Genomic DNA, 13073 nt, shown 5'->3' with positions numbered 1-13073 from the left:
CAGCATTGTAGTTTCCTCAGGAGCCCCTGCATCTGCCTTTCCATGTTGTCTTCACACATTCCTACGTGGCAGGGTGCAGGGACAGGGAGCCACAGAGTGTTTCGAGGGAAAAACAGTGAGTCTGGGCTCTGTTTCCCCCGTGCAAACAGTGTCACAGTGGAGGAAGACAGTCACAATATACTGAGGCACTGCAAGTGTACAACGTAGAGCCAACGTGGTGCCTTTTATTGGGGGCTGAGGTTCTGCCTGGTGCTCTGCTTGCTTTCCCTCCAGCCTATTGTTTTATTTTACTTAACGGCAATTTAATACCAGATACCCTCTGAGCTTCCACAACAGGACATACACTGTGAAATGTGACCCTCTCTGCTAGTGTCTGGCAGAGAAAAAAGATCCAGAAATCTAATGCGTTTCTACACTTACGATCCACAGGCCATCAAACTTGACGCTTCTCGAGGAGTTGTTGGGATTGTCGTAGAATTCCAGGATTTCTCTCTTCCACCACGCCACTGTGGCGTTGCGGAAGAAGTCTGGGAAAGCAGCATGTGCTCCATAGAGCTGTAAAGATAGTAGAAAAACAAAACAGAAACAGGATTGAAAGCATCCCACTGTTAAAATGTTGGAACTTGTTTAAAAAATTAAAGAGTTGGAAAAAACCCAAAACTTTTTCACTAATTTTTTTGGCTTTGTTAGGAAGGCTAGACAGTTTCTGCATCTTATTCCTTCCACGAGATTTATCAACTAGTTTGCTGCTATTTTCCTTCATTAATGTGCTGCTCTGTCTATATTTGAGTCCATAACCAAACCGTATCAACACTTACCGCGATTTGGGTTTGCTCAGGCAGTGACTCATTGATTTCTATGTTGGGAAGAAACGGCCAGACCTAATAGGACAAAGGACATTTATGATAATCAAACCACACTGAATATAAACTGAGCATCAGCAACAGACAGATACAACCATTTTTCCCTGACGCTTATGTGAACGACAACACAAACGGAAGACAATCCAGTTTGTTGTATTTATTCAATGTGGGATTTACAGCTAGGCATGAGTGTGGCATTAGCAGAATTTCCCCTTATGGCTAGGCACCAAAATCTAGGTTGAGATGTTGCTCACTTGGATACAGCATGCCTCTACTGTCATCAACTTTTTAAGAACAGTACCTTGGAATATATAATGTCATCGGTATTGGGCCATTTTATGAAGACATCGTCCTCCACGCCTCTTGTGAAAGGAGGGTAATCGTCGGTCTCATTTCCAGAGATGGTTGGGTCCTACAATTAAAAGCACTTTTATGCTCAAAGAACGAGTTTAGAAGTGCTGTTGAATGCATTCTGCAATGATATATTGAAATTTAAAAGCAATATTCCAAACTGACCAGGATAATGATAAATCTCATTCCTTCTTCTTTTATTCTGTTAACCAGAGCTGGTAATCCAGAAAAGCGTGTGCCAATGGTGAAGTCCAGTTGCCTTTCCATATAGTCGATATCTACATATTGGACATCCTGCAGTTCAGAAAAACAACTAATGTAAAACGATTTTTTTTTTCTTTTGTGCCAAATACATATTTATTGAAAATCTGCCAAAATAAGTGAACTACTGACCTTTTGAACTGCAGAATTGGAAGCAGCTGTGACTTGGAGCTAAAACTACTTATATGAATATTACACAACCTATCAGCAAGTCCAATACAAGATAGACCTTTCACTAATGCATCTAGTTTGAGGGTAGAAATTAATACATGATAAAGAAAAAGGTGCTGGATTTGTACATGTGTGTATGCACACAGAAACTGCACATATGTTACCATATCTGTAAGGAAACGGTGAAAACAGGTGGTCTGTACTGAAATAGTGATGTTAATTACATGTAAAATTAAGAGTCACATTCAATGTACAGTATAATTTTGTCAGATCTATGCACTATTCCGACTTTCCCAACAACCTGTGCCAAATCACAGCTGACTTGACACCGTGATATACCATTGAAATGATGCTGCTTCATTTTCTTTCCTGCTTGTTTTTCTGTTGATTACTGCTTTTTCATAGCCACCACGGTGAGAGTCCATACTGACTAAGGCATCTGGGTGCTTCTTTGGTATGAATGATAAGGAAAATAAAGCAGCCTGACGCCTACATTTAACATGGCCCAGAGCACACGGAGACATTCAGCTCTGGCATACAACATAGTCTGCTCTACACTACCATGGTGGTGGGTTTTTTAGTTGGTTTTTTGGTTTTGTGTTTAAATGGTCTTAGTTAATACCCTGAAGCCAAAAGTTCGGGCATGAGCTCAAATATTAATTGTTACCAGCGTACATAGGGAATCTCAGCTGCCTTCATGCTCTCATACAGTTGAGCAACTTCTGAGTCATTCCTGTATCCATAGCGGCACAACTGGAATCCCAAAGACCAGTAGGGTGGCATGACTGGTCGTCCAATCAGCTAAAAATAAGAAAGAATATTTGTGGTGGCTAGGTGAAAAAACCCAAACCAATCAACCAAACAAAAACCAGCATGAGTTTGTAATGGAGTAAGAATCCTACCTCAGTGTACTCCTGAACAACAAGTTCTGGTGTTGGGCCCAAAACCATGTAGAAGTCGAGAATTCCTCCAATGGTGCGATAAGTCAGGGCAGGAGTCGGCTGGAATGTCACATCTGGAAACGGGGGAAGTGAAATGAGAAAAAGATGCCTGGGTTCACCACTATTGCAAAACACTGACCATAAAAATAAAATACATTGAGAAAATAAAGTGGTTTTCTTACCCATTGCATTGGTGTTAAGAAAGAGAACTCCATGGGCATTGCCGTCTTCTTCAAGAGCCATGTGAAATGGCTGATGACCATAGGAATTCATCTTGTACTGCAAACAAAATAAAATACATTCTACTGGGGAAACATCGCAAGCATTCACTTAGTTACATTTATTAATAAATTTAATAAAATAGAAGGCACAATTAGAGTCAGTTCAGACTGACCAGGCAGGAGGAAAAACAAAGGTATTACTGTCTTTAAAATTTGCAAATGAGAGTGAGTCCCCAGGACAAAACTTTCCCTTCTTTTCAATGGTAGCGGGTGTCTGTATGATCAGGAGAGGCTGGTGACATTCTGCTATCTTTCATTTACTCAAAAATACATTAAAACCTGAACTGGAAATTAGAGCTATAATTAACCACCACTATTTCATTGGTCACTCCCTGCAAATTGCAAATGTTGAGCTGTCTCATAGGAGATAACACAAGCGTACACACAGAAATAAAATTTCTGATTTACCTCCCTAAATACTAACTTAATCCCAAAGTAGTGGAAGTTGTCCTGACTCATGTCTAGCTTTCAAAATAATTAGCTGAGAAGAATGAAAAAAAGGAGGAATGTGCTGTTATTTCTAAGCCATTTGTTATCTTCCAACATCTGACTCAGGACCTGAGCTCCACGCATTGGTCTTGCTGGTCACAAAGAATAGGTTTAGAGAAGACCATTGCCATTGAGACACCATCCAAATTATAAGCCGTGATAAACATGATCAAAGTCCGTAAGTGTGTCCAGTACCAGCGGACATCCACTGGACTTTAAAGTCCTGCCAGACACCTCTGCATTTTAGGCTCATTGGTCCAAAAGTCACATTTTCTTCTACTTACAGCAGGAGCCTGGTCCCTTGTGAACATTCCCCAGGTGTGCCAGCTCATGTTGCGCCGAAACATGGTGTGCTCAGTTTCTCCAAATCCATAGATATACTGGGATGCCAAGAGGGTAGAAATCTGAATGAACATGTCGCTGAACGTGAAGGTGGGCAGCTTTGAATCCCAGCTAAAATGGAAAGAGGAAAATAAAAACAAGAATATGGTGTTTTCAGTGCCGTGTTTAGCTGGTAGAACCTTTTTTTAGGCTACTTTTTTTGTCTGAACATCTCACTCGTCAGTAAAGGTTGAATAAAACTCTTGTGGTTATCAAGAAAAAGCACATGAAATGGGGATGTCTAAGAATTTGATACATGGTTTAGAGACACAAAGTCCTCTGTGTCTTTCAGAGACACATACTATGCACAGGAATAATGCACAGCAAGTTGCAACATATTTTAGCAATTTAAGGAGAAAATGTGTTTCAGGAGAGTAAGACTGTATTTTCCTCCGGGATTGATCCTTGGTGCCCCATGGAATATAGTAAATAAGGTGCTTTTTACAGTTCACTGGACTTTTTGTGTGTGTTACACTGAAACTGTATTCACAGGTTTCATTTGTTGCAAATCAGCATCTTTACAGTCGGAAACCAAACTGCAACTTAATGGTGCTCTGCCAAAGACTGACATCATTCCAGGAGGCTAAACTGAAATTGGAATGAGTGCTTTGATTGGCAAACAGGAACTCAGCTTGCAATTCAGTTTCGATTAATTTTAAAAAATGACATAACTATGGTTTTTTTGAATAAAAAATGTAACATGTGCAACTGCTAACGTCATTGTTCTCTGTTTTCTAGTTCTGATAAGCTTAATCAGAGAAAGAAATGAAGCTCCTGTCAAACTTATTAGTTATGATGTTACCAAAATTGATCTATAAATTAGCTGATACACTGCTTTCTTCTGTTGTTTGTTTTTTTTCCCTAACCATTCCCCAAAACCAAACCAAATAATCAATCCTTAATGATCACTGCTGTGGTCACCTGGGCAAAATTTTAGAAAGTGTAGAAAATTCTTGTGCCTCCCAGAGACTTGGGAGCTACATGAGAAGTGGCCTTTGGACTTGTCTACGTTCCACACTTCAACATGTTGTAGACTTTTAACAAGTGATAGATTGTGAAGTGACAAGGGAAAAAACTTAGACAATTATAAGAAAAAATAAGACACTGCTCAGGGCACCTTCTCTACCCTCCCCCTGGTCAACGATCTCATACAATACAATAGTGAAGCCATCTCTGCTGGAGCAGCATCTGGCATTGGGCAGACAGAGCCATTTCATGGCGAGGATGCAAACACCAGTCTTAAGGTATTTAAAACATAGTACAGAAGAAAACGGCTTTGCTTGAAAAGTGCTGACAAAACAAGTGAAATAATAAAATAAAATCACTATGGCTTACATGACTGTTCCCGTGCTTTTGCGCCGGATCTGTATACCAAACGGTATTTTGTAAACTGTTACTTCGTAGAGTCGATCACTCTCCGTGGTTGTTGGGGAGCTCGGGAGATTTAGTGGCACCGGGACCTCATATCGTGAGTTTGCATAATCATAAATCTATGAAGGAAAAATCAATTCATTTCAATGAATGAGTTTTTTTTGAAATCTTACCTATAGTGATAGAAATCTGAGTTAGTTAAAACGAAAACACTTGCTGAGATTATTATATTCTTTCAATACATATTCTTTAACCAATTCTCTCACAGTATTTGGTTGGGGAAAAAAAAAAACAACCAACCATGAGGATTTATTTTGGAATGACTTGCCTAATCATTTCTACATGTGAATTTAATTATACACCTATATTTAAAATATGGGGGTGTGTATATATACATGGTAAATACCTTTCTGATACATTTTTTAGCCAACTTTAAGAGATTCTTTTTAAAGTTTTCTGTATTCTGAAAGCTAACATAGGTTAGTTTTTGATGCCTGACCATTTTAAGGCATCACACTTATTTCAGTGTTATTAAATGCACAGTAATAAATTATAGTCTAAACAATATTGTGTTAAAAATTTTAGAATAGATGTAGAATGATTAATGCAAAGATAAACTGTGCAGTCATGATAGCGCTTATAGATAGATTTACCTATATACTAATAAAATGTCTTTAGTTCCAGAGTTTCTGGTTGACATCATACATACACATTGACACTATACTGATTCATGCAATTTCATCGTCTGAGTGCAGAATTACAGGACAAAAAAAAAAGATGTGAGCTAAAGCAATAACAGCTACCTGGTTAGAAGGAGAAAAAATATTTAAGCAAGGGTGATACTGTCTGTATAATACAAAATTGACTATAAGAAGCCCTTTTAATTTCCATAAATGAGACTACTTTTAACAATGGGACATTACACACTCATAGAAATTCAGGAACGATATTACCTTAAATTGCAGCATGTTGTTGAGATGATAGATCACCTCCAAGCGTAGTGTACTAATTGGTTGTGTGTAATTCCCATTAAGTGCCGTGACGTTGGAACTTAAGGTGAGGTTGGCTACCAAACCTGACGAGGTGTATTCGACTTCTTCTATAGTGTAAGGATTGTCAGAGTCAAAATAGCAGGATGGAATTTCCAGGTCTGATTCTACCTCCTGCAAAGAGAAATAAGTTACAGGTTAGCGAGCTGCACTGGCCTGCTGTGTTTTTTGGTAGTTATTAGGAATCCAAAGCTCCCATTTTTATCAGATATCTGCCAAATGTAGAATCTGGGGAAAAATTTCTTTCAACTAATGAACAATAAAGAATACAGGACCTACTAAATCAGATAATGATCAAACAACACAGTCAAGACTATACAAATCTTTCGGTCAGGAAACTGAATCCTCGCACAGTGGAGGTGGATTTAATTTCCCTATATCTGTGATCTTCAACTCAATCCCACAACATATCTTAGTCTTGGCCTGTTGAAATTCCTAAAGCTGCCTCCCTTTTAATCCCATTACTCTCTGGCCTCTGGCTCACACGAGGGGACGTACCCAAAGCTTGTTAGATATTCAGGCAGCATCAGATGAAACATCAGATGAGACCTTTCCATTGGCTTTATTCACACAAATTATCCTTAAAATATCCACTGAGAATTACATCCTATTTATCTAAGATCTCCTGACAGGAAGATCAAAATTACTGTCCGTTTCTAGCTACAGTTGAGTATAAACACTCGAACTAGGTATTCTGAGGTTAGATGAGCTGATGGAGGTTAATGCATTAGCCTTCCACCTCTGGATACTTACCATCAGTCCTGTCTAGTTGTTCAAATGAAACTCCGACTGCTCCACGCATCTTAATTGCTAATGAATATTTATTCATCTGTCGTCACCAAACTCAAAAGGCCTTTCTATTTGAGCAAGTGTTCAAAACATTCCCAGTCCATAACAGGACCAGAGTATGAGTTCACAGGAAAAGCCGTTTCCAAATATCCAAAATTATAAAAAGTATTCCTAACAGTGCAACAAAATCAGGGGAGCCCATCAACCACTTTGGATGTTGCTGGTTCAAGAGTAGCTAACAGAGAATTTTGATCTTCATGCCTAGAATATATGTCTAAGTTGTAAAGTTCAAATTTACAGGTGCATGGAGTAATTTAATTGGAGAGATCCTTCAAAGTTCAAAAGTTCAATCCTGCCAAGGCACACTGCTCCCATATATTTACAGCCATGGCATATTCACAAAAGAAACTATGTGGTAAAGAACTGCATTTTGGGGATTATGATTCGGAAATATCTCCTCAACATGGATATAATCAACTAAATCTACATAAGAATCAAAATTTCACAGGAGTTCAAGGATTTCTTCTCAAACTGAGAGCCAGAGGAATCAGTTCAACTTAAAATGTGCGCTTCAATGACCATGAAAGTGAGACAAAGGGGATATAAGCCTTGCAGGCTATGGTGCCAGTGAAGCAGAAGAGGTAGCTAAAGATGCTGATCTCAAGTGTATTCTATTTTTTCATAAGTCTAACATTATTTCTCTCCATCTTTCAAAAAATACCACATTTTTCCTCAATTTCTGATGTACTTTAGAAGAACTTACACAGTTGCCAACTACCTTTAGTGAATAAATAAAATCTGCCAGTATAGGCCAGTTGATGTCTCTGCCTCCATTTTATTTAAATTTGACAGATCTACCAGACTACTTTTCCCGCTGTAACAACTATAAAGAAAAAGCTATGATTCTGGAAAGGTTTCTGTCTCATTAGTTTAGAGAAATAATTTTTGCTTACATCCCAGACACAGCCAAGTTCTTCACAATCTTCCTGTGTTCCATTGGCAATGGGATAACAATTAAACCTTGAATCATAGTTCGGTTGTTGAGTCCATTCTAATGTGTAAGAACTTCCCAGTTCAAGCTCAAGTCCTGTTATAAGATTAACCTATAAATATTAAACAATAAATAGTTATTAAGTCCCACATCAAATCCATCTTTCCTTTCAACAGCAGAGATGCCAGTCCATAGGAACAATACATTTTGCTACATGACAATTCACAAAAAAACATTTGATATGGTCTCACTTTTACAAATACACACAACTGGTATTCTTGCAGATAAAATACGAAAAATTCAGACTATAAAAAAATTGAGTCAACCCCACAGCTTCCTTGGAAGTGGATATCAATAAAGTTAAGGGCACAACTTCTTCACATTTTGAAATGTGAATGCAAGAGGGAAGGGAAAGTTAAAATATTCTTATTTTGATTCAGCAACTGAGATAACACTACAGGTGATTCAGGTGTTTGTAATAATTAAAGACAGTATAAAATGCAAATTCAAAACAATGTCAACACCATCCTTAGTCTGAGAAAGCACTTTCCAGAACACTTCCCACTAGCAGCAGTTTGCTTGCTTTGCATATAAATGCACTGTGTTGCTGTTTTCCTGTATTCATCCTGGGAAAAACTCTATATGAAGTGATAAAGGAAGTTTAAACAGTGCGCTTGATTTTGTTTAAAAAAAAAAAAAATCAATGCACAAATAGTCATCAAAACCATAAATATTTTGTATCCTCTTCCAATATCAAACAAAATCACAAAGCTATTCCTCCTCTTAGAAATTAAATTTTGCTACATGAATAACTGCATAACTAAACTTTCTGTTCCACTGAGGGTCTGAGAGCAAAACTTAGACGTACTTTCTACCCAGCTGAGTTGAATGCAATTTTACTTTTGTTCTGTAACAAAATACAGGATGTATTAGTACTGAGTACTGTCCTTAGAATATGTAAAATAAAGGTGATGCAATTTTACAGATGTTTACTTCTCATTTTTCTGTTATTATTTTACCTTTGCTAGAGGGTAATAGGTGATATTATATGAAGTAGTTTGCACGACGCTGTCCTGAGATACGGTAACGGACGTTATTTCCTCCTCTAATCCCAGTATCTTGATTTCTTCAAATCTCACGTTATTTGGATCAGTATAATTGCTGGTTACAGCATTAATTTGCAGAACATTCTGAAAAATAACATAGTGATCACATTCTTATAAAAAAAAACTGTGAAAAACACTCCTGATTTTAAAATTTTTTCTAATTAGATCTTCATACTGTAGCATAAAGTAAGCCAGTATCTTTTTCCTGACATATTAATTATTGCCCTGCTTATTGTTCTCACAATAATGCTTTTTTAACATACATATAATATGTTTCCTAGCTGTGTTTCAGCTTCCTTTTTTTGCTTTTTTTCTGAAATAAGAAAAGGCTGGCACGTCTCTGTGACAGGGCAGCTAACCTCTAGTCAACTGTGAGCTCACCAGGATCTAAAAAGTGAAAGTTCATATTCAGTTTTCCTGATATAAAAATATCCGTTCCTATTCAATTTCATTAATTATTACTCAATTAAGTGTCCAAAGAGTGGAACTGCATCATGGCTGTCACACATTTAAATCTATAACTTTCTTATTATTCTCCACGTGAAAGTTTGTGTTAATTTTTAATTCAACATCATTGCATTCATCTCATGAATTGGCTAAAAGAGTTTCAAAGTCCAACATTAACTGAGATTTCTAATCTACAAATGATCACCTGTGATTAAAAAAAATAATTAAGACGTGTCCTTCCACCTTCTATTCCTTTGCTTCCACTCTCATGTTTCTATTCATTCACTCACAGATGTTGCCCTGCTGTTTCACCACGGCAAGGGAAAGAATACCTTTAGCAGATATTATTATTATGGAAAAAATAAGTAATCATATTACTTGGAATCCTTGCCATATGGTATCTCTAGTCAATATTGACTAGAAACACTATCTGGACTTCACTCTGCCATAAATTAACCCTGCCAAGGCAGTTTCAGTTTAAAGAATTACAAAATTAAAACAGTCATGAAGTAGACTCCGTGGGTTCAGACAAGGCGTAAGCCATCCTCTCCCTCTTTGGAAACTTTCAGCTAAATTTTTAACAGTGCATAAATATTTTTTTTTTCAGATTTCCAATACTTTGAATATCACAAGCACTATGTTCACCCCCTTTCTGACTCTGTTTTAACTGCCACTGATGCTTTACACTTCTCTTGCTCAATAAATATGGCAGCTGAGTTTCTTAGGTGGAAGAAAACAGGACTTCTTTAGATTCTTACGTTAACTGGGAGAAGAAAAGACAAAGCAAATTTTCATCCCAGTTAAATTGCAGTAATCTGAACATAACTCTGCTTTGACTTTGTCCAATATTTTGCTTCTCAGCAAGTCTTTTCAGAGAATAAGGAGGGAGAATAGAATGCCCTTTAAAGATACTATTGATTAAAAATCAAAAATGGAAATAAGCTCATTTAAAATAATATACTTACACTGGAAACTGAAAACTCATAGTAAATGTAGGCGTTACTCTCAATTGTGCCTAAAAGGTAAAGAAAGGTAAAGTTACACTTGCAGTGCAGAAAGGAACAGCATCAGAAACAGGACTGTGCCTCTGCCAGAGACCAACAAATTGTTAATTAGCATCATTACTGCCTTCAGAGGCCACACTGAGCAACTCAAATATTTACTAATGTTTCTTAGAGCAACTGAAATTTCTCTTCTGTTTTCCTTAGACTAGTCTCCCAGGAGATCTAATTTTCCAAATATTCATTCAAATCAGCTTTTCTAAAATGTACTATTTTTTTTATTTTACTGTTATTCCTTCTTAGCTTCTCTTAAATGTAGATGTATGGTTCAAAGTTAATCCTTCAAAATACCCTAAATAAGCACAATAATATTGATAATCTATGCCACGGAACCATAAGAGAGGAAGTAACAGGCCACAGAGAAAAGGGAATGCAAAACTGGAGTCAATCTGGCATTTTTTTTTCTATATATGAAAAGTAAAATACTGCCATTGCAAGCAAATTGTAAACAGATTTCCTGAAAAGTTTGAGGCAGGAAATAACATCATAAAATGCTTTATTGTTTTATTTCTCAACAGAAGTGAGCACAATAATAGCTTCCTTATTTCAGACCTTGACAAAGGAGTACATCTAGCTGTCATATCAGCAACCACCCAAGGCCTTCAATATTTATGGCAGCAATAATCAGCCAAATCACAGCTTTATTTCTTAAAAACATCAAACTTCCACAAAATTTTGAAAAAGAAGAGGCTTGAAAGTCTTTCTGGGAGGTCTGATTGGTACAGTTCACATAACAAAAGGGAGTTGTACAGGTCGAATGCAGAATCACAGAATGGCTTGGATTAGAAGGGACCCAAAAGATCATCTGGTTCCATAACGCAGAGGACATGGTAGCTGTGCAAACAGGAAAGTGGGGGATGCAGTTTGGAGCCCCAAGAGCTGCTGCTTTCATGGAAATGTCAGAGTCCTGGGCCATGCACGCATAGCTCAACACCTTGTATATAAAACACCTCCATGAATCACCACGTGGAAGATCTCTGCCTAATTTTCAGAATGATAAATTAAACATGCACATGATTTTGTAGCATTACTTATTTTTTACCTCAATGGTAATTTTACTCCAACTACACTTTTATCTGTACATTCTTACTGCTGCAGTGTTTTCTATTTTCTAACCTACATTTTATTCCAGTGTAGCTAAGGAAAGCTCTGACACTTTTGCCACTGACAGCAGTCTATGGATACATTAGGACATGAATTAGAAAAGACTGGGTCTACTTGAAGTGCAACAGTATTAACTGGCATACATCACAAATCAAAGCCCCTAGCTCTGAATGTTAGGGTTCGTTGCAAATAAAACAATCAAATTTGTGAAATACAAGTACTTAAATAATTTTAAAACAAGTGTGAGTGATTTGTGAAAGTTCTTCAAAACATTGTTTCAGAATAACTCTTTGAACTGTTTCCTGACTTTTTAAAGAAGTATCTAATAAAGGACAAAGGCTGCAAAAGCAGCCAGAAGGATTTAAGTATTCCAAACTCTTTTAGTTTAATGGAAGCAGCATGCCTAACTAAATCCTCAGAAATCTCACAGAAAATCTTGCAGTTCAAGATACTTCATTTTTTCAATATTTCCTACATCTCAAGATTAAAAGGAAACAATGTCTAATTTTTGCAAAGTTCTTCCATTGCTCTAGATAAACTTGGCTTTTCTTAGATAGCATGTATTCCAAAACCAGGTTCAACCTTAAATTAGAGGTTTGTTACAACAATGTGATGTGCTATTGCTCCATGAAAGTAATGTTTGCAAAGTTCTTGCTCCATGAAATCAGCAGGAAGATTGAAACTTTTAAGTATGAGTTTCTTGTAAATCATACTTATTTCACTATTGGTAACTGCTCACCTGTAGAGTCTCCATCATCCCAGAACAAGTTCCCAGAAGCTGTATAGTTGTCATCCAGGGCAATTATAAGTCCCATTGGATTCCTGCGGCTGTGGAAACAGAGGCAGTCGGTCTTCCATGTGTATCAAAGATCCCAACAGTCTTAATACATCCTTCCTGTTCATGTTAAGAATTTGATCCTCAACCGGCTTGCAACACTTTGAGAATTGCCTTATATTAGTCCTTGGCTGCCTTTCATTTTCAGGTAAACAGATTAAAACACCTGGCAAGTTTACACAATGCTACGCAAATAAACCCGTAATTAATCACTGAACCTGTGATTTCAGGAGTCACAGAAGTGAGGTCTGGCTCACAGCTACTCCCATATTTCAGGGTGAAAATGCTAAACGCAATGGGCTGCTACTGATTTGAAAATCCTCAGCCCAGTCTTGAAAAAAAGCCACATGAAAGCATTTGGTTTCAAATCATACCTTGAAACTGTTGTGTTAGATGGCTCTTGAGTAGGGTAAATGTAGCCTCCTCGCAAATGAAGTCCCATTCTGTCTTCTGGAAGGTACACACTGGTCCATTGTTTTCTTGACGAGATTTTTGCCCCCTTATTAACAGAGATATAAGAGAGAACGTGTATGTTGCATTACTCACTGCTGTGAACTTTTTCTTAAGTTCTGAGTTTCATCT

General features: G+C 37.4%; 1 protein-coding gene across 3 annotated transcripts in view; it reads right to left on the bottom strand.

The window, feature by feature from the left end:
• The window catches only part of SI (sucrase-isomaltase), a 51146-nt gene that overhangs the window by 15942 nt on the left and 22131 nt on the right, over positions 1-13073 (bottom strand). Inside the window, exons 20-34 of one of the 3 annotated variants that reach the window (XM_086618636.1) lie at positions 12866-12990; positions 12396-12484; positions 10457-10506; positions 8958-9128; positions 7901-8050; positions 6063-6272; positions 5074-5228; positions 3642-3810; positions 2770-2866; positions 2549-2661; positions 2322-2447; positions 1380-1508; positions 1165-1275; positions 819-881; positions 421-555 (exon numbers count right to left, since the gene is read on the bottom strand). In XM_086618636.1, coding sequence (XP_086474762.1) covers positions 421-555; positions 819-881; positions 1165-1275; positions 1380-1508; positions 2322-2447; positions 2549-2661; positions 2770-2866; positions 3642-3810; positions 5074-5228; positions 6063-6272; positions 7901-8050; positions 8958-9128; positions 10457-10506; positions 12396-12484; positions 12866-12990 — 1893 coding nt within the window. The remainder of the gene's footprint in view (positions 1-420; positions 556-818; positions 882-1164; positions 1276-1379; positions 1509-2321; positions 2448-2548; positions 2662-2769; positions 2867-3641; positions 3811-5073; positions 5229-6062; positions 6273-7900; positions 8051-8957; positions 9129-10456; positions 10507-12395; positions 12485-12865; positions 12991-13073) is intronic. The other 2 variants (XM_086618637.1, XM_086618638.1) reach the window with 2 other exon arrangements.

The sequence above is a fragment of the Tauraco erythrolophus genome, chromosome 11, assembly GCF_009769465.1.
Source record: "Tauraco erythrolophus isolate bTauEry1 chromosome 11, bTauEry1.pri, whole genome shotgun sequence".
In the NCBI taxonomy this organism is placed as follows: Eukaryota; Metazoa; Chordata; class Aves; order Musophagiformes; family Musophagidae; genus Tauraco; species Tauraco erythrolophus.
Note: the sequence above shows the minus strand (reverse complement) of the source record. Positions and strands in the feature narration are given on the sequence as shown.